This window comes from Stegodyphus dumicola, chromosome 7 (genome assembly GCF_044657685.1).
Source record: "Stegodyphus dumicola isolate Sdum_Otavi_A_Nest chromosome 7, ASM4465768v1".
Taxonomy (NCBI): domain Eukaryota; kingdom Metazoa; phylum Arthropoda; class Arachnida; order Araneae; family Eresidae; genus Stegodyphus; species Stegodyphus dumicola.
This window is the reverse complement of record NC_140774.1, coordinates 76,653,494-76,678,331: the sequence shown is the minus strand read 5'-3', so window position 1 is coordinate 76,678,331 and position 24,838 is coordinate 76,653,494. Positions and strand designations below refer to the sequence as shown.

General features: G+C 35.1%; 2 protein-coding genes across 9 annotated transcripts in view; one reads left to right on the top strand and one right to left on the bottom strand.

Annotated features, from left to right (window-relative positions):
- LOC118196793 (uncharacterized) overlaps positions 1-24,838 on the bottom strand; it is a 117,489-nt gene that overhangs the window by 35,553 nt on the left and 57,098 nt on the right. For all 3 annotated transcript variants that reach the window (XM_085820496.1, XM_085820497.1, XM_085820495.1), the window contains exons 2-5: positions 23,686-23,838; positions 20,699-20,782; positions 15,032-15,192; positions 7,173-7,221 (exon numbers count right to left, since the gene is read on the bottom strand). In XM_085820496.1, the coding sequence (XP_085676622.1) occupies positions 7,173-7,221; positions 15,032-15,192; positions 20,699-20,782; positions 23,686-23,785 (394 nt within the window). In that variant the 5' untranslated portion in view covers positions 23,786-23,838. The remainder of the gene's footprint in view (positions 1-7,172; positions 7,222-15,031; positions 15,193-20,698; positions 20,783-23,685; positions 23,839-24,838) is intronic.
- Positions 9,424-24,838, top strand: part of LOC118189802 (uncharacterized) — a 68,956-nt gene continuing 53,541 nt past the window's right edge. For 5 of the 6 annotated variants that reach the window (XR_004758319.2, XR_015042139.1, XR_004758318.2 and 2 more), the window contains exon 1: positions 9,577-9,945. The gene's annotated coding sequence lies outside the window, so the exon portion shown is untranslated. Of the gene's footprint in view, positions 9,946-10,670; positions 12,685-24,838 lie in introns of those variants that run through there. The other variant, XR_015042137.1, reaches the window with a different exon arrangement.

Here is a 24,838-nt window from a genome sequence, read left to right as displayed (position 1 = left end):
TCTGAAAAAATGCTTTGAATGGGCAAATAAAAATCAAAATTCATATACTTTCGATGATGGCATATTACTTCATTCCGAATATATCTGTGGTGAAAACATTAAGCAAGTTGTGTTACCTTTAGAAAAAAGAAGGCAAGTCCTAAGAATGGCACATGAAATCCCTCTTGCCGGCCACCTCGGTGAGAAAAAGACGATTCAACGAATCAAGTACTCGTTCGTTTGGCCTACTATTAAGCAAGATGTTAAAAAATTCTGTGAAAGTTGTAAAGAACTGCCCTTTACAGAAATAGAGAAAACAGAAATGATAGAAGATAAAATTGTTGAACAGGAAGCACAGAAGGAAGAAATTATAACTGAAGAAATTAAGAGGGTAGAAACAGAAGATGAACTCAAAGAGGAAACGTTAATTGACAGCGAAATAACAGATGTAGAAATTATTCCACCTGAAAGTAAAAATGAATTTATGGGTGAGACTGAAATCCCAGTTGAAAAAGAAACTGTCAATGAAAGTGAAACTCAAATGAAGCCAGTAACCAAACCAGAAAATACAGATGATGCTGAAACTGCAGCTGAAAAAGAAATAATTGCAGATGACAATAAAACTCAAGTAAATCTTGATGATGAGAACATAGAAGAGATAGAATATATTGCTGAAACTGAAAACGAGAAGGAAAAAGTAGGTGATAAAAAGAATGACTTAATAATCCATAAGGAAAGTGTGAAAGCTGACTTAGTAACTGAAAATGAAAATGTAAATCACACAGAAGCTGCAGATCTTGAGACTGAAAATAAACTTGCAGATAACAGTGAACTATTACAATTTACTGAAAAAGAAATTCTGGAGGATAATAGAAACAAAAAGTACAATAAGGACAGCATAGATACTGTTGAACTGGGAGAGGAAAAAGAAAGTGTGGATTATACAACAAAAGTTGAAACTTAAAAGGAAAATGTCATCCACAATGAAACTGAAAAACTCAGAAAACTTTCAAGTTCAAGGGTGAAAACATGGAAGATTGAACAGAAAGTTATTCGGATGACAGCGAAGAACTGGAAGACGAGAAAGAAACGGAACAAATTGCTGAATTAATAGAAGAGCCCGAGCCCGAGGTAGACGATCTACATCATGTTGATGAAGAATTATTAGAAAAAGCAGAAGAAAAAATTGCTGAGATTTTTTCAGTTTATAGGACTTTCACCACAGAATTCCCATATTTGAAGAAATTGATAAAGCTGAAGCAATTGATGAATGGTATGAGCTACTTGACAAAGCCATTGGAAAGATAGAAGAGAAGAAAGATAAGGAACAACAGCTACTAGGATTGCCTACCATAGGTGAGAATGATAATGAAGATAAGCCATTTACAAAAGAAATGCCCATAGCATTTTTCAGCAAGAAACTAACGTCCTGTCAACAACGATGGTCAACCATCGAACGAGAAGCATTTTCTATCATCGAAGCCTTGAAAAAATTTGACACATGGATTTTCGGTGCCAAAGTGCAGATTGTGTCTGATCACAATCGCCTCACCTACTTGACCCAAAGCGCCCCTCATAATGCTAAACTGTCTCGTTGGGCCTTAGCGTTACACTGTGACATACCGCAAAGGAAGTTCACATGGGAATGCTGATGCTTTGTCAAGGTTAGCAGTTAACTGTTTCTCTCTCAATGAACTCTGAGCAGCATTCTCTCTACGGTGACGAATGTGCTTCTTGTGGGGGGACTTGTAAAGATCATGACTTGTAAAGATCGCGACTTGTGAAGATCATGACTTGTAAAGATCGTGACTTGTAAAGACCGTGACTTGTAAAGATCATGACTTGTAAAGATCGTGACTTAAAGAGAACGTGAAATATAAATAATAGGACAAGAACTTGCATTTTACGGTGTGGCAACAAGAAGAGGATTCGGAAGATTTTTATATATTTTGTTTAGAGAGTTTAATTTTTTTAGTATTTTTAATAGTTGCAAGAATTTTAACTGTAGTAGTTAAGAGTTTAAAATTTTGATAGTTAAGAGCTGCAGGATTTATTTTTTTTTTTGGTTCTGTTTTGAAATTCAAATAAAAGTATTTTGTTCATTCTGAAAATTTAGCTTTGTTCTTCCTACAAGGTTCAATATCCATTATATTGAAATAAGGAAAGGATTTTTACTTCGGCTGTCTGCCGGAAGACAGTCAGGTTGGTATCACACCGCTGTCCGGGCCGTCTTCAGACTCGCCTTCGCTGGTCACCGGGGCTCAGTTAAAAGCGGGATTCATTACTGAAGACTATTTTACTCCAGTCAGTGACATTCCATTGCGAATGGGCCCGACACCACTGCAAACGGGCTTAATGTTGTACAGAGGTCAATTGTAGTCGATGCAACGGGCGCTGTAACCTCAGCCCCCTTTCTGTAAGCCGTCTATGAACGGTCCTTGCGGTCACTGAAGCACTAGTTGCACGTACAATCGATGATAATGATGCATCTGGGGCTGTGAGTGCCACTTTGATGATTGCTCGGTCTTCACGATTTGTCGTTTCTCTAGGCCTACCTTCTTGACGCTGTGTGCGGCCATGGTTCACCCATTCTTGTCAACATCGTCTACTAATAGTGGCATCGCTCCTGCTCAAATGTCGAGCTATTCGCCGATAAGACCAACCGGCTTCTTTGAGCCCAACTACAATTCTGAGATCTGCGTATATCGTTCGCGCACCTGTATGCGAGGCATAGTTACTGTCTACCAGAGTACACGGAATGAAATTCGTGAAGAATTTATGTCCTGGAATCGTAATTTCTTCTCTTAAATATCCCGCCAGTTGCGCAAATCAGATGCGCTGTAGTGACAACCGTTCATTCATTGGCAGTCAAAATGTAAAATTTTGCATTTTCTGTCGAAATCTGTATGCATTTCAATTTACTTTATATCTTCTCGGTGCGTCGTAGTGCGTCTTTTTTTTTCCCCTAAGAGTGTATATGATTAAGACGCTTGTAGCGCAATGCGGCGCGACGCCAAATTGAAAAATTGAAAAATTGGGCTGTAGTCTTTAGCCAAATTCAAACAATGAAATTTTACTCTTATCAAACAAATTAACGGACGGTTTCTTTAGAAAATATATATTAAATGTCTCAGAAGATATACACTGGTGAAATAAATTAAGAGAATTTGCATATTTTATCGAATTGCATGAAAAGAACTGAACTGAAGGAAAAACGACTGCTCCTAGATAAAAATGCATATCTTGTACGGCCAATACGTAAGCGTACACGTGAGTGTAGGCGGAGGCAGCAGAAAAACAGGCTTTATAAGCGCGTGGAGGGTAAGACGAATTCAGATCGGAATATTAAAAATGTGTAACCACCAACATTTAGATAATGGAATAAGCTGGCGAATTGTGCAGAGGCAGGCAATCACAAGTCCAGATATGTAGAGAGTTTAATTTAACGCCCAGCATCGTTTGTAACCTATGGAAACAGTTCCAAGATACTGAATCCATCAAGAGAAAGTCTGGATAAGATCGTCCAAGAACCACGATGGCCAGAAAAGATCGCTATTTGTCCATTTTAGCGAAGCGTAATAGAGGGCCTACAGCTTCTCAGCTCTCTTGGGACGTGTATGCAGCCACAGTAACCCGTATAACAAGGGTGATTGTTTCCAAAAGACTGAATGAGAGATGATTTTTTTGCCAGAAGACCGGCTGTTTGCGTCCCGCTCACGTCTACGGACAGGAGAATTGAATTAGCATGGTGCAGGCAGCATAATGATTGGAGTACGGAGCAATGGGCGACCGTTCTGTTCACCGACGAGTCACGTTTTAGCCTAAACACCGATTCTCGCCGTACTTTCATATGGAGAGAGCCAGGGACCCGCTACCTACACTCCAATGTCCGTCAAATCAACAATTACGGCGGTTGTGATGTAATGGTCTGGGAAGGCATCATGTTGGATGGCCGCACGACTCTCTACGTCTTTGATAGAGGTTCTGTGACTGGCGTGAGGTATAGGGATGAGTTCTTGGAGCCCTATGTTCGCCTTTGCCGAGATACAGTGGAGGTCGAATTCATCTTACATGGCCGTCCGGGTCTCTAGACCAAAACTCTATAGAGCATGTCTGGGATGCTCTGGGAAAGGCAATTTCAACTCGCAATCCCCCTCCGAGAACCATCCAGGAACTGAAGACAGCGTTGCTGAATGAGTGGGACCAATTGCCACAGGCACTGATAAACTGCCCTATTTCCAGTATGACATCACGCTGCGAGGCCTGTATGGCTGTAAGAGGGAACCATACCCCCTATTAACCCATTTCTTTTGTGTCTTCTGCAACCGCTGTTTCGGACCTCCACACTCCCATGAATGTTACACACGAACATATGCGTCTATTATAACAGTTGAGTGTTTATTTTGCTTCTATTATATCAGCCTTTGTTCACACGAAATTTTATTAAAATCTGTCCAGTAGTTCTGGAAATCGTAGATCAAATATGAAAATTCTCTTAATTTATTTCACCAGTGTAGAATAAAAGTGTAAAATATCTACGGATTATACGCAGAATCGTTTTTAAATCCAAATAAATGTTGGCCCACCGTAGCCGAGCGATAAAATCACTAAACACTTCACTCATAGTTCAATACCGCCCACCAGCGGCCGAGCGGTAAAGTCGCTAAACACTGGTAGTTCGGTCCGAGGTTCGAATCCCGCGAACGGGCTGGCTGCATGGGTGTTTTCGTGGTTTTCCCCATGTGTAACGTGTATACGAGCCGGTTTCCCTTAGAAAGTCCTCCACGAAGTCATTCCTCCCCTTAGGCAGATAGCCCTAGTGTGCTTTGCCATAATTAAATACACCAACACCAACACACACCATAGTTCAATACCAGTTCAAAGTTCGGCTGGCTATTGGGGAATTTTCCAATATGGAATGTTAATATAAGGCAATTTCCCTAAGACGGCATCCATCCTCTTGGTAGATCTCGAATCCTTTGCCGTAATCTAAATAACTTAATCCAATAAAAAGTATACTAGAATATAGAATTAATTCTAGATTTTCTTTTGACATTATAGTTAAATATTCAAAAAGTGCAAATGCTTCTGTCATGAAGCTAAATTTAATGATACAGAAATCCGTTAGCATGCTGATTATTCGGCACCAAGCACTCTACAAAGGAGGGTTAGGATACGATGTTTTATGCGGATATTTCTTACTTTCCATTTCAGTAAAACGAGATATAAGTTTAGCATTAAATAAAAGTCTACAAAAAAAGATAATATCAGTGACGACTTATCGAATATTTGGAGCTAAGTATATTAATTCGTAAGAAAAATTAGCATTCATTTCTAAAATATTTTAACTATGGAATACATTTCAGTTCGTCACACCAAAATATTTGAAAAATTGAAATTCCGTTTTTCCATTAATTATTCTAATCCATTATATTTTCCTCAAAATTCCTATTAAAATTAATAAGGATTTTCAAATTATTTTGTCTGCAGAACGCATTTTATTTCGATTTAGCAAAATTTCGACTATCGAAATTCTGTCATAATAAAGCAAAATAACATAAATTGCCATACTTGCATTACATAATTGAAATATAGGCTACTAGAACAGTAGTAATGTTAGTCTATACAATTAAACTGTTGGGTAATTTCTTGAGATTTCGTTAGATTTCCAAATACAATAAACAAGTGTTTCTAATAACAGAAAGTGAAATTCAGTTTTCATTAAATTCCGAGGTTATTGAATTATAATGGATTCATATAATTATACGAAATCTACGTTCTTCACTTAAATATTTCATTTATGTTGGTTTGATGTACGGATAAAAGCAATTAAGTGCAAATATAAGAAAATTAGGTTATTTGGATTATGGCAAAGCATTTGACAGATATCCGCTTAAGAAGACAGACACCTTTTGCAGGATACTTTATAAACACTGCCTTGTATTTAAGTTACACATCGGGAAAGCCATGAAAATTTCCATGCAGTCAACCTATCCGCCCGTCTCGAATAACCAGTGTTCAGCGATCTTATCGTACGGCCGATGATAGCCAGAAATATAAGAAGGAAAGAAACAATCAAGTTCTTTCTAACTAGAATCACAATTAGAAATCAATGCTTATCTTTGTTACCGTCGGATGACATCTCCGATGATAAACTGATGCCACGACGAATCGAAAACTGATGTGAGAAGACAAGAAACGATGGAAGGCGAACACAGAGGACGACAAATGAAAAAAGACTTATACATCGTAATAATACTTACTCTTCCTTTATACATTCAATGTGTGTAGCAATTCTAAAAGCATTCTTTAAATAGCTGTTAATCATTTCCTTGGTCGTATGCTGTGTCAACACAAGTCTACAGTTTTAAAGGAATAAATAAGCCTAAAGAGTTTTTCCATTTGTGAATGTTAATTGTATTTTATTTTTTTTTGGAAACTTAAAAGTCTTATTTTTTTTTCATTCCGAAAGCAATTATCTACTGTTTTTTAACACGTGATATTTATTAAATTCACAAATTTAATTCATTTTATAATATATTTATTAAATTAACAAATTCGTACTTGCATAGTTTGCAATTGCCTCATTGCCATCTTCTACTAATTTAGCCGTATTATATATTTAATTTTGTAGTAAGTTCTAATTATATATAACAATTAAAAATTATCAAGTCTAATGTGCAGCAAATTCGTGTTAGGTGGTTCTCAAATGACACTCATTCTGTAAGATGCTCGTTCTGTAAACCCGGTACAGAACATATGGCATTAAAAAACGATCTTTTATTAATTACACCAATGATACAAACATTTTTAAAAACTATCAAATAGATGTATTATAAAGTTTATTAATTACATACATTATTAAGATATAAAATCTATTAAAAGTTATTAAATTTGTAAATTTTCCTCAAGTCACTGTCTGCTTTATTGCAGGGATACAGAATTTAGTACTGTGATTTTCAAAGTCAGTTTTATCTTGCTATCGTGTTTTGAAAAGAAGTTACTCTATTTTGTCAGGGGCTTGCAACACCACTTTGCATTCGCAGTTACTAGACGGGGTGGATTATCAATGGTGCAGTAGCAAATGTAAAGGGACGATTAAAAAAATAGAAAATGAGAAAAAAAAGGCAAGATTATAACGGCGTCTAATATTGAAAGTAATCCAATGTTTTAGCAGAAGATCTAAAACTGACCTTTACTTTCGATGTCAGCTCTAGTGGATTCTGGCCGTCTCGAAGAAATCTAGAAAGGGGGAAAAAAAGAAAGATCGGGACATTAAATTAAAAATTACATAAAGATAAAACTCAATACAAAAATTCTTAAATTTAAGGGATATTCAATCACATTTGATTATTTTAACATAAAACTTATTGCATTGAGAGACTCTCTACAATAATAGTACATGAGTGAAATACCTCATAATTTTTCAACACAAGTGGCTAGCCTCTGTAGAGAATCGTCTGATTATAGAGCTAAATTTTGATTCCCTGAAGACAAAACTCTTTTCTCTTGGTGAGGAAGCGGTCGTAGAACTACTGTTCGCTCCTGTTCTTCATTAGGAAGTCCTCCAAATTTTTCAAATAAAGCTTACACTGTAAGTGCCTTCTTTGACGCTGTAATTATTGCGAATGAAAGTAATGCCTTTGCTCAGTTTTTTATGCCCCTTGTTTTCTAGGGCTTCTTAAGAAAACCACAGTGTTTTTCAGTAAACATTGTAACTTAAATATGACAACACATTTAAGTCATTTAGTTTATGTTCTATACCAACTTGTTTACGGGACCTCAAAAGGAAGAAATGATCTGCTGGTGTAAAACCAATGAATGCCTCTGAATCTCTTTGATTGTTAAAATAAGTGTTAATAGTGTTGGTGTTAACAGTAGAAATGATGACTTACTTATATTGCTCTTGAGGCTGAGATGGGAATACAGTAATGGAAAATAAATTTTCACGGACCAAAAGATATTGGAGAAGTATTGGCAAAATTAAAACTCATGAAGAAGAAAATAAAGAAGAAAAACTACTTTCAGAATGCCAAAATTAGCTTATTCAAACCAGGACTCATTTCTCTGGAAGCCAAAGCTTCTCTGTGGATCATGCAATGTGTCCAGACGCACTGTGGCGATTTTTGTTTCACAAGTGCTTGAATACTTTGGAATCTTCAGGACATAGAACGAGCACCATCGGTGCATATTCCGACGCAATTTTTCCATTCTATGTTTGCCTCGTTCATAAAATCATATAAGATAGCAAATAATGCGAGTGCTGTTGCTTTGAGTTCTATTGGTTTGCAGAAAAGTAATTCTTCTACTACTGACAAATCATCACAAAATCTAACATAGGCAATGAAATGAGCATCTTTATTACTATCTGTTGCCTCATCGAGTTGTATTGAAAACAATTTGTCAAGTAACTTCGATAAAAGCTGACACTCTACATCTTCAGCTATATCAGCAATTCGACGGGCAACAGTATCATTTGAAAGAGGTATAGACTGCAATTGTTTTGCAAAATTATCTCCAAACATAATTTCTACAATCTCAATTGCGGCTGGCAAAATAAGCTCTTCACCAGTGGTGTGAGGCTTTTTACATCTGGCTATTTTATATGAAACTTTGTAAGAGGCAATTAAAGCTTTTTCATTCACAGACAAAGTTTTTTAAACAATGATTTTTGCTTTTCAAATGATTTTAATTTTAATTCGAAGAATTCTCTGGGTTTTTTTACGTACTCACTATGAAGCGTTTCCAAATGTCGTTTAAGTTTATTAGGTTTCATACTGTCTGCCGCCAACATTTTTGAGCAAATGATACACAGGGGCCTTTCTTCTTCATTTACTTCAGTACTAGTGAACCCAAAATTTAAGTATTCTTGAGAATATTCTCTTGATTTTATTTTCGGAACCACGCTCGTCTGTGTACTTGTTGATGCTTGTCTATCGTCTAATGCTCGCTTAGCCCGCTTAAAAATTTATCCATGATTCTGCATAAGTCTGCAGCTACGAATATTTAATACGGTGAATTGCAATTACACGAAAATATATACATACTCATTCAGAATAGATTCAATAGCGATAGAAGGATCGACTCGAACGAGATTGCCTGGAATTGAATTTGGCGTCATAGAACTTTCTCCTTCTCCCTATGAGAAAACATTTATTCACATCTGCGCACGCTCCAAACTTAACTTTTAAGCTGACCAGACAAATCGAAACTTCTCGCGAAACCGTGAGAATGCCCGACATGGCGGGACGCAAGAGCAATAAAAAGGCATAGGATTCTTGTTTTTTCAATGCTGAGGATCGGTGTTACAAAATGTCAATAAATTTCCGTATTCTTGGTAATTTGTAAAGTTTAAAATTAAAGTTGTAGTGTAGGTTTAGCCCCAAAATACTCAAAATACATTATTATTGTATACATTTATTGTATGCGGTGGGGAAGGGGGGACGCGATGAAAATTATGATTGAAAATTGGGCCGTGAATACTAAAAGGTTGAGAAACACTGCTTTAGAGGATTGAAAAAGCTGTTAGAACCGCCAAGTATGCGAATTTCGCCAAATGTGGACTTCGGCGCAGAAACGCAGTAAAAGAACTTCGCCAAAATCGGCAGTTGAGAAAGGAGAGGTGTGGAAGTGCGTGCGGCCGAAGTCCTACTGTGTAAATTTACTTATATAATAGATAAAAATATAAAAAAAGTAATAAATAAAATAAAACACAAACTTATAACACACAAATAAAAAATATAATTTGTGTGTGTAAAATAAAATCAACGTTATCGTGAAGCTGTGTCTTCATTCTGGTGTTTGATCGACTTTTTATCACGAATTATCAAGTTTTTCTAGGTAATGGAACATGCAGTGTAAAACCGATAGTTGAGTTTCGTTCTTCAAGTGCAAAGTGTTATGATTTCAAGAATTTCAGAAGTGTTCTCATGTGATCATCTTTACGAGAATAAATTAAAAGTAAAGGTAAACATTATTGTATTATACATGAGTTGTTCCGATTTTTATATGTAACTTCAGATTCATTGGGCTCTACACTGCTAGTTGCCTTTTATTTGTTAACAGAAAAATTACTTAAATTTCCCCAATTTCCTCTACATATTGTTCATTTTTTGCATCAGCTTTTCGTTAACGTTTCGTTTGCATCAGCTAACATTTAAAAAATAACATGCATTTCTTAATAATGTACGACACATTTCAATGTTAGTAAATTTTCGCAACACTCATTATATTAGCGTAACTAAGTAAATACGTTTTGACGCCTTTTTGTACAGATTTGTTATGTATTAATTGTTATTATTTTCAAGCTTTAAGTTTTGCTTACTTAATTCAGTTTTGATTAATAATTGAAGTTATTAATTTTTGCTTTAGTTGTTGGTTGTAAGTTTAAACTGTAACTTTTGTAAACTTTAAATTTAGGTCTGGTTGCTTTAAAAGTTTTCTTAAGTTGAAGTTGTTTAATTTTAATTTGAGTTTAATTTGAGTTAACCTATTATTTTCATTTATTTTGCTGACTACTATAATTTTTTAATGTTTACAAAAGAAAAACTCGAACAGCATGGTTTTATTTAATTTCATTAATTAAAGTATCAAACTAGTGCTATTAGAATTTTCCGTTGCAGAAATTCAATAAATTTCTTTTACTCTTCATGTGTGTATCACATTATAAGATATTTTCTCTCTCTTTCCAGCATGCCTTCGTTGTGTAATGATAGTACACTCTGCGCCTATTCGAGAGGTCCAGGTTTGAGTCCCGGCGAGGTCATTCCTCGTTTTTCATGTCTCCTGTTTCAAAATAGCCTAATGACTCTACAACATGTGTTACGTTCTCTTCAGATGAAACAAAAAGTTTTCAACATGTGAAAAAATGCTGCTGTAACGTTCAACAAAACTTACTTCTGACAAGAGAGGAGGTTTTGGACAATACTTGCGGCATAATATCCTTATTTTACTTTCTAAGTTATAACAGTACATTTCTCGTCAGAGTAAAAAAATTGACATTTAAAAAATAACATGCATTTCTTAATAATGTACGACACATTTCAATGTTAGTAAATTTTCGCAACACTCATTATATTAGCGTAACTAAGTAAATACGTTTTGACGCCTTTTTGTACAGATTTGTTATGTATTAATTGTTATTATTTTCAAGCTTTAAGTTTTGCTTACTTAATTCAGTTTTGATTAATAATTGAAGTTATTAATTTTTGCTTTAGTTGTTGGTTGTAAGTTTAAACTGTAACTTTTGTAAACTTTAAATTTAGGTCTGGTTGCTTTAAAAGTTTTCTTAAGTTGAAGTTGTTTAATTTTAATTTGAGTTTAGGGACTTAAGTTTACTTGGTTTTTGTACTTTTGTTTTTGACTTTAATTATTTTAAAGTTTTTGTTGGTGCACTTTTGGTGTATTTTTTTTTAAATTTAACTTAAGGTAACTTAATTTTTACCCTTCTTTCTATTAAAGTTATCGAATACATATTTTCTAACTGGTAAGGTAAATCAAAAGTAATTGAAACTCAATCTGGATAATGAATGTGTATACTTAATTTCTGCTGAAGAAACAATTTATATTGTGCTGACATTTTTAATGAATTTAATTGTTATGTAATAGTTTAATTTTTAATGTCCTAAATTCGTTGTGTTGAATAACTATTCACTGGTTCTGAAAAATTTTCTCATCCAAACCGTCGGCTTGGAATTCATTCTCAGAATTCCTTATCTGGGGATTACTGCACCCCGAAATTCTTTCGCCCAAGCGTTTGAACACATGATGGATGTCTTCACCACATGCTCTGAATGACGGCGCCACGTGCAGTATTTTGCATAAACGGGATCCCGGTTGCTGTGACATCTCTAGCAAGGAAAGGTTCTACGGAGAGTTTATTTATGAGAGTGAAAAGTTGTTAGATAGGAAACTCGCAATGTTGGAGTTGCGCCTCGAGACGAGGCTAGTTCCCCCCTTTTTTTCCATCAACAGAGAGTATGTTGACCCAGTGGAGTTGCTTTGGAGGCCGAATGGTTGAAACCGCGATAGTTAGCTTCTTCTGATAGTCGGGAAACCCCCTTCCCGTGAAGATTTCTCTGCTTGGGTTGCTGTGCTTGGCCTCCTTCCGATCATCACACTTCGCCAATTTTTTCTAAAGCGCGCCAGTTACAAAAGTGGCTGCGCAGTGGATGACGAGAGAGAGACGGAAAAAAGAAATTTCATGAGACGTTCGATGTACAACAAAAGATGTCAACTTTACTGTACAGCTTGGAGGGCAGCCGCTTCGGAAACGAGGAGGAGAAGAACATTTAAATAACCTGCACCGAAGAAAGGCGTCTGCATCTATAATTCTTGCTGAATTTCTGATTCAATAATGGCATGCGGTGGAAAGACCTGTGTCCTCCCGGTTGGAAACTGCAAACAGAGGAAAGCCTGGCTTCCGAAACAATAGCCTTTGATTAATTTTATCACTTATATTCCCGACGTATAGTAATTATTCCCTGAGACAGTAATGTATCCTGTCATTGTTTTCACCTGTATCAAGTAATCCAAAAATTTGTATGATGGAGTCCATCCGGGAAGTGAAATGTTATATATGTGAAAGAAGGTATGTTAACTTTTTCCGTTGTTTCTTCAGAAATTTAGATGAGCAGTCACCACCAATTTAAAATGTAACTTGTATTCTTAATCGTATCACTATAAATAAACGTTAGTTTGATTTTACTTACCTGGTATTGTACTTAATTTTACACTGAACATTAGTCATAGAATGGGTTTTTTTTAATGGACACAACGCAACACTTATCTGTAATTTAGAATTGTTTTATTGTTTATGTTCCACTATGATAATTACACGTATTGCTATATCTTGTGATTGATACAGTATTGGTCGAAAAAATGTTTTCTTATGTATGCACATATCCACACATTTACCTACTACAATATAGGTAATAACATGAATTTTCAATTGCACAGTGATGATATTTTTGGTAGTCCCCATTGTAATATCTTATGTTATATTGTTTTATACTTAATATAGAACAATTGTCTGCAAAAATTTGCGCCCAAACATGAAAATTATCTACAACTTCGAAACATTGTGTAAATAGCTTAAGTGCGCGCTGACGATATGTTAAAAATCCAAATTTCGTACGATCACACATAACAGCAAACCCTGCAATAGGCATTGCAAACATCAAACAGTGGCGTTATATGTTGCATACAGTCGACGCCTCACCAATGTGAAATGAAGGCAGCTAGTATAAACAAGAGTTATGAAGTGAAATAGGTGATGAGTAGCTTACTCGTATTTGTCTACTCGTGCTGAAACTGCCTACGTATTGAGGCGAAAAGTGAGGTATTTTGCTGTGTTTCAAGTGGTTTTTAAGTGACAGGATTGCGAACTACACATCTTTCTGCAATTGGCCAGCTACTCTGCTTTTACTATCATGCATATCCTTCATCACTATCATATGTCAATAACTTCCATTCTATCCGATGCTTCTTTCTCTATACGCCAGCTTCATATTTATATTTCTCACATTATAAATTTCTAATTTTTTCCTTACATATTTTATAATTTTTATGTAATTTACATATTTTACAATTTTTTCCTTAGCTCTGCATGTCATATTTATCATCGTAATTTATGTAAATATTTTTATTTGCTTGTATATCGCATTTTTTATTTATTTAATGCATTTTTATAGCTATTTTATGTTTATGTAACGCATATTTTGAGTAATCTTTCATTTGTGGGCACATATTGAATTTACCGGTTTTTATTATGTTTAATTATATTGTTACCAATTTTGTATATATATAAATAATTTTAATGAAATTATATGTAAACCATAGTATCTGTATAATGTAACATGAGACTTCAAAATTGCTAGGGTTTGCCGGAAAAAAATAGGATTACAACGTGTAGCGTAGCGGTATCTTAAATTTAAATTAATAAACATAAGAATACATCAATGCGAGCGGACTGTAGTTTAACTTTTATTTTAGCGATTTCCACTTTAAACCACAACACAGCAAAGAGTAAAGTGTGAAAGTTACAATTAGTGTTTGCAAGGCTGCAAAAACAAAGTGCAAGCTGCGCATACGATCTGCGCATTGCGAAATAACATATCACAGACGACAGGCAGACGACTCTGGTGGCCGAAACACAGCGGATAAGTCCAATTAACATTGAAGTAAATGGTGCCAAGGTGTCGATGGTTTTTGGCGGCTAATTATCGTCGCCAAAATTAAATATCCAAAAGTCGCCAATCTTGGCGACCGTTTGGCGACATTTTGGTCCGATTCCTGTATAATTATAACTGTATCCTGTCTTATGTACCCTCGAGACGGGGGGGGGGAATTTTAATAAATCTCGAGAGAGCATGAGTTCAGAGTTTAGTCGGAATATTGAGAGATCATTGTGCGAGATTATATTTTGAGGATTTTTATATTGTCTTGTGTTTTAACGTTCTTTGTAGTTTAAAGTCGTATCTATTAATTGTTCTCTGTCATACTAAGAAGAGCTATCCCAGTACTTTTGGAGAAGTTCCAGAATTGTAGTCTTTTGAGGACACAAATTTCATCAAGATATCATCGGTTCCATCTGATAAAAATAAAATGCATTACGAACCCATACGCACTTTTGTTGCAGATGATACACCGACTTTAATAGCGTTAATGCTTAATAACCTTAATGCTGAACAAAGGCTGAAACAATGAAAATAACTGATTTAGGCTGTCTCGGATCTACGTTTAGCATTCAAATTAGGTAAATTTAATTTAATGAAAGATAAATCTTACAGAACTGACAAGATAATAATTTAATTTGGAATTACTACAGGGAATTTATGTGTTACAGTATCAATAAAAGGTGCTTTACTCAATTACATGAAATGAAATCAAATACATTCTATTTTATATTCTATTACATATTTATTTTTATTTGTTGCAACTATGTTTCATCATTTGATAATCTGTTACTTAAAGAAAGTACTGATTTTTCTAAAAGTTATCGTCTGAAATTAATAATATTTTGCAAAATTTATCTAAAAACAGTTATACTAACCCTATTATGGGAATAATGTGAAGAATCGGCATCTTTACCTAACCGCAGGAAAGTATTCTGATCAACATTAGTAACCATCCATTTTTGCGGTGTTTCCGCGTGACGTCTCAGAACCCAAGTTGTGAAGAGTTTCTCTTCCCCGTCGCAGACGATGCACTGACCTAAACAGAGAAAATAATGTACGTTCATAGTAAGAATCTATGTCCAAGCAAACCCCAAAAACTCTTAACTAATAACAAAGACTCTGATTCCATATTCTTTGGTATTAAGCCACTGTAACATATCGACACAAGAGTAATGCCTTCTCTATCTGCAGAGGTAAAATGCTAAAATTTTAAATAGCGTTATGAAGTAACTTCATTAGCTAGATATTGGAAATGATCTGCCAGCGAATAATTTCAGCAAGAAGAATGTATTACTTGAATCACGAAAGTAATGAGAAAATGAGACACGGAGAAATTTATTTACATTTTTATTTTTATTAAACGCACATTAATTGATTTGTTTAGGAAATCGAGTCTGTAATAAATCTAACTCAATAATTAGTGATAAAAGTTATACTGCCTGATCAATTTTGAGCTTTTTCTTTGAGCTCTGAGAGTTTATAACTAATTTCGTAAATTTCAGAAGATCATACAGTATAAAAAAGAGCTTCTCTAAATTTTCCAAAATTATTAACACCGAGGGTCATCCACGAAAGATATACAATATCCAATAATCCCGTAAAATCCGCGCACAAGAAGCTCCGATGACAATGAGAATTAATGTGTAAATAATCATGTCTTAACCAGATATATACATTAAAAAATGCATAGCCCTTGAAGTCAAGGGAGTACGGGGAAAGGTATACCATGCTAATTAGTAACTATCGTTTTCTGAAAAATAAACTGAGAATCTTCCATTCACCCACACAAGTATTGAAAAAACTTTGCCTGTAAGAATTGCGTTGCTATTCTAGATGAACCATGCGAAGCGTGAATCGAAGAGATGACGTTGTTAATATTTGTTATATTTAAATGTTTGACTCAACTTTTCTCAAGAGATGGTGCTAGGTGTCCAGAAGTAGAAAAGTTCATATTTATTGTAAAGAGACGGACAGATTCGTGTCGCGGAATATAGATATTACATTTATTACAATTTAATATGAAAGATGAAAGGCGATCTTCGTCACTTTGTCATGTATAGTTCAGGGAAAAGTACAGAATCGCCCTCTGCTTCGCGCGTTTTTAAGAATTGCACATACTCGGTATCCATGTACACATCGACCTATTTTCACTTAAAAAAACATCCCGGAATTGCACAAAAATGACATTGCGCACTCCCTTGACATTATCCATGTACACATCAACCTATTTTCACTTAAAAAGTCAAAGAAAATTGACAAAAATCCAATCCTTCTTACTCTTGTAAAAACCGCCAAACAAATAAGTGGGCGATTCTGCACTTTACCCGTTAATTTTGGATAATAAAGAAGGGAGAGAGGGGTAAGTAATCCTTTTTGTATGCATTTATTTATTGCTCGTTTATTTTTTAGTAGTAGAAAATTATGAAATCTTATATATGATTCTTTTACCAAATGAAGTAATTTTTGTTTTGAACGTAAGGGTAAATCACCATGAAGGGTAGTTGGGAGTTATTTCTGCCCAACAATAGTGTTTCAATAGACTATCTATAACCAACTTTAAATCGAAAACAAGCCTTGGGAAAATTGCTCAGATATTATCATGCAGTACTGGTAACTACCGGAAACACACAAATAGCGTCTTTGACTGTAAATCAGGACTGCGTCGTCTAGACGTGCAGTGCCGAAACGTATTACTAAAAGAAAGCTGATAGTACTGAACAAAATCAGTGGCGTAGCTACAGCTGTAGTGACCCGAGACATTCCTGAGTTTGTCGCGTGGGGCGGTTCCTATATTTGCCACCCCCTTGATATACAAATAACTAACAAAAAAGTTAAATTTAAATGGTGGGAACTAAATAAAAAACAAATTCCAGACTATGAAAGGCAGAAAAAAACAGTTGAAAACTGAGTTTGAGAAACTGAAGAAAGAGTTTCTGCTGCAGAAAAACAAATTGATGAAAGTTATTTCTGTCAATCAACCTATCGGATATAGAGTATCTTATATCAAACAGCAAATTGATGACAGAGTTTCTGCTGTTCCTAAGGAAGTTGACAGCTTGAAGAAATCCATAGCGTTAGCTAGAAACAATTCAGACAGATTTAAATGCCTACCTATGTCTTCTCGACCCTCTCAAGAGCTATCCCTGTAGGATGGAAAGATCTGGCAAGAGTACAAGAATCCTTTCTCTACAATGGTGCACGTAAATGGATTAGATTTCGAAGTTAGTCCTGCCATCTAGCCGCTACTCTGAAAGAGGATGCAGTGATATCCTTCAAACTCTGCCCGAGAGCCAGAGGCAGGCTTCGAAGCTTTGTCCGAAGTGCTGGAACTACGATTTGACGAAAAATGTTTAAAAGATTAAAGCAAGCTTCAGTTAAAACAGGAACCCACGGAAATACTCCAGGCTCTCGCCACGGATGCTGAAAGGTCATCTCATCTCGCGTTTTTGGACAGCGGCGCAAAAACAAGGAAGATAGTGTCCCTGCAGTATTTCATCGTCGATAACATCCGGGATCCTGAGATACAGAAAGCCCTGCGAATGGTGGATGTCAAGGATTTATAAAGCGCTTTCGTGTATGCCATAAAATTCAAGGTAGCCCAACAAGAGATCCTTAGAGACCGCTATACTGTCACAGCTGTTCATGTTCAGAAACCAGTGGAAAAACTAACTGCTCGTCTAGACCATTTAACCAGGCTAGTAAGTGCCTTGCGGCGGAATATGAGTGATAAGAAACTGACCCTAGGGAACTGCAGGACCAAGGCACGGAAGCTTATACCGCTTCACAACAGAGAGGTAGAAGATGAAGTAGTGACCATCTCGCGAGTTTGCCAAATATTGAGACCCCCTTTTAAAGCGCTTCCGATTTCTGCAATGAGTAGCGGCAGTAATGGACATGGACATCATGAGTTCCTTGCAATGTGACTATCGATACAAGAGCCTATGTTATCATCATCCGAAAAGATCTGATCAACAACTGGAAGGCAAACACATCTGGATGTTTCCCTGTGTCACCCTCCAGACTGTGTCCGGTCATAAAGTCGAAATTAATATCACGTTTGGGAGTTCCGTCTACCATCACAAGGAATATGCAGCAGACATTAGCGACCTTTTCATACAGGGTTAGATTTTCTAAGGAAATATAATTTTTCCTCCGACTTTAAAAATAACGAGTTGCATTCTGCCTTGGAGGACATAAACCTGTCGGAATTAAGAAGGAAGGAGTTAATTCCGTCCACCAAATAAAAACTCAAGACATCCCAGTACCAGCAAGAGCAAAATTTTGATTTCCTGGATCCGTAGCTGAAAATAAAAATTTCCGCTACGCCATAATGGAATAGCCTAAGAACTGTAACAAGAAACCTAAGAACTATAATAGTAGCTTCGGCATTCGTCGATTTATCAAGGACTGTCTTCTCTGTGATAGTTACTGTTAGTGATAAAGCTAAAGTCATTAGGAAAGCCAACATGCTTGCAGCATGTAATCCATTGACCTGCATTATTAAACGAACCAATAGTCCGGCAATCTCTCTACCTTCGGGGAGTATAAGATCAGAGTTATTGCAAAATGCACAACTAAGCGATGAAGAGAGGACAGCTGCAAAACAAAAACAAAAAAAAAAAAAAAAAAAAAAATCAAGATGTTTTCTCTCGCACATCTCACGTAGGTCGAAAAAATTTGGCCTAGCATAGAATTGATAAGGGAGATCAACCACCAACCAAGCAATATGCAAGACGACTACAGAAAACAATAATGGATTGAGAACTGACATCTCAAAAGTATAACGCCCCTTAACCTACAAGATCTTAACGATGATATAAAGCATCTGAACCAGCGTTTCTCAACCTGACTAACGCTTATCATCTAAAAAAAATTGAAAACCTTCGGTACCACCACCACATTTTACAATGATTATTTTTCAATTTCTCAATAGAAATATTTAAAAAAAATATATTTTGCCATTTGAACACCCTGTTGGCTATTTGTGTTAAATATGCACACATAAAAAATATTAGATTAAAAAATGGTTACCATTTCAATTATCAAAATTTAAGTTATTCTACTTTAATTCTAAAATTTATTGTGAAATTAGGGTCAGTTTAAGAAGTATCAATTTCTTTATGTTTGGTCATGTTTCACTTAGCTGCATAAATTAGGATCCAATTTTAGTTGTGTTTTATACTTTTTTTTTTCAGATATAACATGGAAGAAAATCTTTGTTCACACAAATAGTTTGCGCTTTCAGTTCAGCCAAAGTTTAACAAGCGTCTTATTTTGAAATCTTCAATTGGAGTTCAATCACGGGAAATTTCTATCAATTGATCTTTTACTTCACGATATTTTTGAATTTAATAGTTAAAAGTACTTTGTTTCTTTACGCACCACCTATTTTTCTCATCCGTACCACCAGTGGTACGCGTACCACAGGTTCAGAATCGCTGATCTAAACAAATAACTCACTTGGCCATTGTTCAAAATAGGTATTTTCATTGAATAGAACTGTCAGTAGTTGTTCTATCGAAAAAGGATTTTCATGTAAGCTCGTCAACATGACTGACAGATATATATTAATTCAGAACTGATGTTCTTCTCAAAGAACCAGAAACGTTTTCCTTGACTGAAAATAACATTCTGAAAGCGTAACTGAATTAGATGAAGATAAATTCATTGGAAATATTATCAAGTGGTTTCTATTACAGCGTAAATGTTATTTCTCGAAATTATTTTCTATGTAGCTATACCCGACGCAGTAATACTAATAGCATGTCTAACGCTATAACTTCTGATATACTATATCTAGTACAATGTGTCATTAAAATCTCCAAGGCAAATTGGAAATGACGCGCGTGAAACTTTTTCTTTTCTAAAACTATCTGAAAGCAATGTGATTTTGTTATCATTCGTAGTTTTTAAATAATACTTTCTTAATAAATATTAGTCGGTTAGCAGAATAAAAATAACCTTATACATGACCCCGTAAAAATTATAATGAAGTAAAAAAATTAAGAAAATACATGTTATAATGTTCAGTAAGTCTTTAGGAATCCCAAACGTGAGCACTTCCTGCTTTCTCTCCGTGATTCAAATAATCGATCTTTCATTTGCTATTGAATGAGCTCAGCACTTACACTATCAGAGCCAAGACGGGAAAATATAAAAATTCTTGCATTTCCTTCCTTTGTCAAAGGGATATTGGAGAGAGGCTAATAATGTTGTCGAACAGATCCCTCTAGTGACGAATTGCTGCGTCCCCCCCAATACTTTATTTCGAGCGTCATAGAAGAGACATGTTAGACTTATGTAGCCGGGAAACGAAAAATCAAGGGACTCTAAACTGGGAATCGGTTTACGAGTTTTCTAATCGCTAACCAGTTACATCACATCAACAGGCACGAGGAATGGGAAAATTTCTTCCCATCTTTTATTATCAACCATACCAGTTAGAGCGCAGTGTTATTCCTATGTTTAAAATCCCTTTAGGCATATACGCCTGAAGAGATTTTAAAAATTTAAAAGTAATTACTTGATGTTTTAATACTTACCAACCCAAGATGTCAAGGACGCTCCTCGATTGAAAAGGACAGAAAATCCTATCAAAGCCCCATCACCAACAGGCAGGTAAGTACCTGCAAGTTAAATTGTTCAAATATAAATATTAGCCAAATAAATTGATTGCAACATATGTAACTACAACATAAAATCAACTCGCAAATGAAAATGCAGTCAATGCGTTTCTCGTTCGCGAATGAGCAGGGTACATTGAACCCTTGCCCAATGCGGGAGTTCAGTCATTATCCCATTGCAAGTACTGCAAAATCAAGTTTCACAATGTTAACTTTCTATGTAAAAAACGGTTAGGTATAGTTTAAGTTAAGAGAGAATGAATCATTTATACAAACTCAAACGTTATTGCAATTAATAGCGAAAATTAAATAAATGTTAATTGAAAGGATTTCTATTACTGTTGAATGAGTAGCTACATTGTAACATCCAGCTGTAGCCTGTGCCGTGTCTTGTACACAGTTAATGACACGCAGATTAATCTTTTTCGTTTATTTACAACACACCAAGTAGATTATATAAACTTTATACAAAAAAAAAGGGGGGACCCAATCGCCAAATCCTTAGTGAGGAGAATCATTATCCAACACCCTTTTAGTTCGGGCGTCACTGTAGAGTCATTAGGTATTTTTTAAAAGCAGAAAAGATGAAAAATTAACAACGCCTTCCCCGGGAATCGAACCGCAGACCTCTGGAATACCGGTCCAGTGTGTAGATCACCCCACCACGATGGCAAGCCAAGAAGCTGGGAGAAATACCTTATAATGTAAGTTATAACTATAATTGCCCTACCTAGCAGTACGAAAATCTTCACAAACAATGTGGAATCACGACAATAACTTAAAAGTTATCTGCTACTGGAGGAGCATAATTTCAGAAGGGTCTCGATTAATGATTCCTCGGTTCCTGTAATTCGTCTTCAACTATGGCGAATCAGAAGACCTACAGTGACGCAAAAAGTTAAACGATATGAACAATTTATTCAGCATTAAGTCCGAAATATAGCGAGACTATAAAATCCTCTAAAGCTCTCAGCAGGCGAGATCTATTAAAAATTTCCCGCTAGCAAGCATTCTGTGCAATGATATGATTAAATTATTAATCATAATTTGCAGAACTCAAGGGCTAGCTGAAACTGGCATCGTATTTTATTCCATCATTGATATTCTTGTTGATATACAATGTTTATTACACATGTTTATCACTGACATTTAATAAATATGTTACATCAAAATAGTTCAGTTATAATCTAGAACATGAGACCAGACAATAAACAATGCGACATATACAACGCAACCCAAGAATAGCTGTTTCTTCAGGGCTACTATTTCAGCACTTTTATAGATTGTTATATTAATATGTAAATTGTTATATTAATAGGTATTGCTATTGCAATACGAAAAAAAACGTAATATATTCTACTTCAAAATTCGTTATTAGTCTAATTAGTTTGCTATTTAATGAAAGTACGCCACAAATAAAACAAATTTTTAAATCTATTATTGAAATGAACATTATGTTAATTTATATTCTGTAACTAGGCATTGCATATCGAATTCAAGCGAGATGAAGTCATTTCATTTGTAAACAAAGGTGGACGACACTCCTGTCTATACAGCTGTCTGTTTGTGTTGCTGGTTTCTGATAGTAATTGCTCTGAACTTAAATCTTCGAATTATTTCTCCCTTCACCCTTTTCTGACTAATACGCTTTATTTAAGTTCAGCAATCAAGTACTATTGCTGCTGCTCAGACATTTATTTTTAATTTCGTCATGTAGAATACTATGCTTATAAAAAAACTATTCATGCACGGATTCCTATGGTTTATGAATTACAAATAGAAATGTAGCTTTTGCTTAAGTCTGATGTCATATTTGTTGCTACCGGGAAGAAATAGACTCTGAAAATCCATTGATGTAATATTATATATAGCATTTATTAGATATATACATAGTGTTTGAAAACGTTGACCATGGGTTTTATCTCTTTGAATATTTACTTCGCATATAGACTTCTTTTTAAGAAATTTCTTAAAATAAGGTACAAAATTTTAATATATATATTAAAATTTTGTACCTAATTTGAGTGTACAGTACGCTGTGAGTGTACAGTACGCTGAAAAACCTTACCTCCATAAAATAAAAATTATCAAATTTAAAGCAAATTATTAAATTTGAATATTGAGCAAGTTTTGTTTTATAGATGCTTCCTAAATTCCAAATTTCTTCTCTTAAAAGTCTCGAATTAAAGTCAGTAATATGCATGGAAAAATTACTTAAGTTGGTAAATTCTTTCTCGAAAAAATTCCACAAATTTTTCACATAATGGTGAGACACTTTTTAATTTTCAACTAATTAAAATGCAATGAATATTTTATGAACAGAAATTCTTACTCTATGGAAGTCTAAAAATATTTTTTTTCCAAAGCACTTAGAAATGACTCTGATTTTGTAAAATGTTACTTTTAATTTTTTAGAAACTTATCGCTGAAAGCATATGTCTAGAATAAATATTTAAAGAAATAAAATGCATAACTACTTAAACTGTTGAATTTGTTGTTGTCATTCATCTCAACTATCGAAAGTTAACACAAGCCCACGACATTCATCATAGCAATTAGTCAAATGCGCCTGTTGTACTGTTGGATTTATTTGAAGAAATTAGACTTGTATGTATGCAACCCCAACTATACTGATAAGTAAGTATCTTTCTTTAGGGAATCATTTTAGGATTCTTATATTGTAATATTTTATTTTCCCATCGCCTTAATATATTTTCTCTGAGCATGCTGCCATTGATTCGTAATTTGAATGCTAAAATTCAGATTGAATTAAAACTTATAAAGGAAACATTTCTAATGGACGCCTGATTCAACCTTATTATTTTAGCTAACTTTCAGTGAAGGATATTCAGGGAAAAGAATTTATGTTGTCTCAGAATTTGGTTTTATTCTGCACTTTTGTTTACCTGTTAGATTAGAAACTAATGCAGCAGCTCCTTTAAAAGTTTCCACAGCTGTATTATATTCTCCAGTTATTCTATTCAAAGGTCGATGTTCAATTGTCATAAGCGAACCAAGTTCATTGACCCATTTTCCAGATATATCGCCGCATTTTGATCCTAGAAAAAAAAAAAAAAAAAAAACAAGCATACTTTATTTAAGTATAAAAGTGTAATAACCGGACTAAAATGGACATTTCGTACACAAAATTTTAATTTTACTTATTGACTAAAGATGTTTCAAAAGCAAAGTTTCAATTTATAATGAATTTTACAGCGGTGAAGAAATTCTAAAGCAAATGATGCTTCAGTAATTAAATATGAACATGGCTCTCACAGTACTCTAAGGAAGTACAAATTTAAAAGTTTGGAAGCATAAACTAATAGGAGGTTGCAAAAAGCAGAACAGCTGGAACATTTCTTCAGAGATTTACATATTTACCAAACATGTGATGATCACAACGGGGTCGGTATTGACGATGATGTCCACTTTTAGTCGTGGAAGTTGAGCCGAAAAGGAAAATAGTTAGATTTTTAGCCGAAAATTCTTCCCCTCCCTCACTTAAGCCCCGTTCACAAGAGCAGATTCGACCGGTAGCGAAAACCGGTTCTTCCAAGGTGTCCCGTTCACATGGGACAAGCATTAATTGCCTCGCCGAATTGGAGTTAGAACTTGGTTGAATGTTCCTTACCTCTCGGGAGCAGGGCAAATGGGGAGATTTCCCGTACTATACTGCGCGGTTCACTTAATTTTAGTTACTGCTCGCTGGACTGTCAGCGAAACAATCGCGCTGATAGATGTCTGGGGATGTGATAGCATCCTCCCAAAAATTAGATAGAGCTGTACAAGATACGGAAATTATAGACAAATACAGACAAGGTTATCTGATGCTAGGTGTTCCAGAGATATCGTTCAAATTAAAACTAAAGTTAAGACAAATGCTTATCGGCTTCAACGCGACAAGGGACTGGGTACCTTCTGAATGATTTTTTTTAAAAAATTTAAGCATTTTCATCTACTTTTTATGAATATTATTAAATGGTTTTGCGAGACAAAAAAAATTTGAGATGAAAAAAAGTTTTTGCTAGTAATGTTTTTAATTTAAATTTTTGAAGAAAA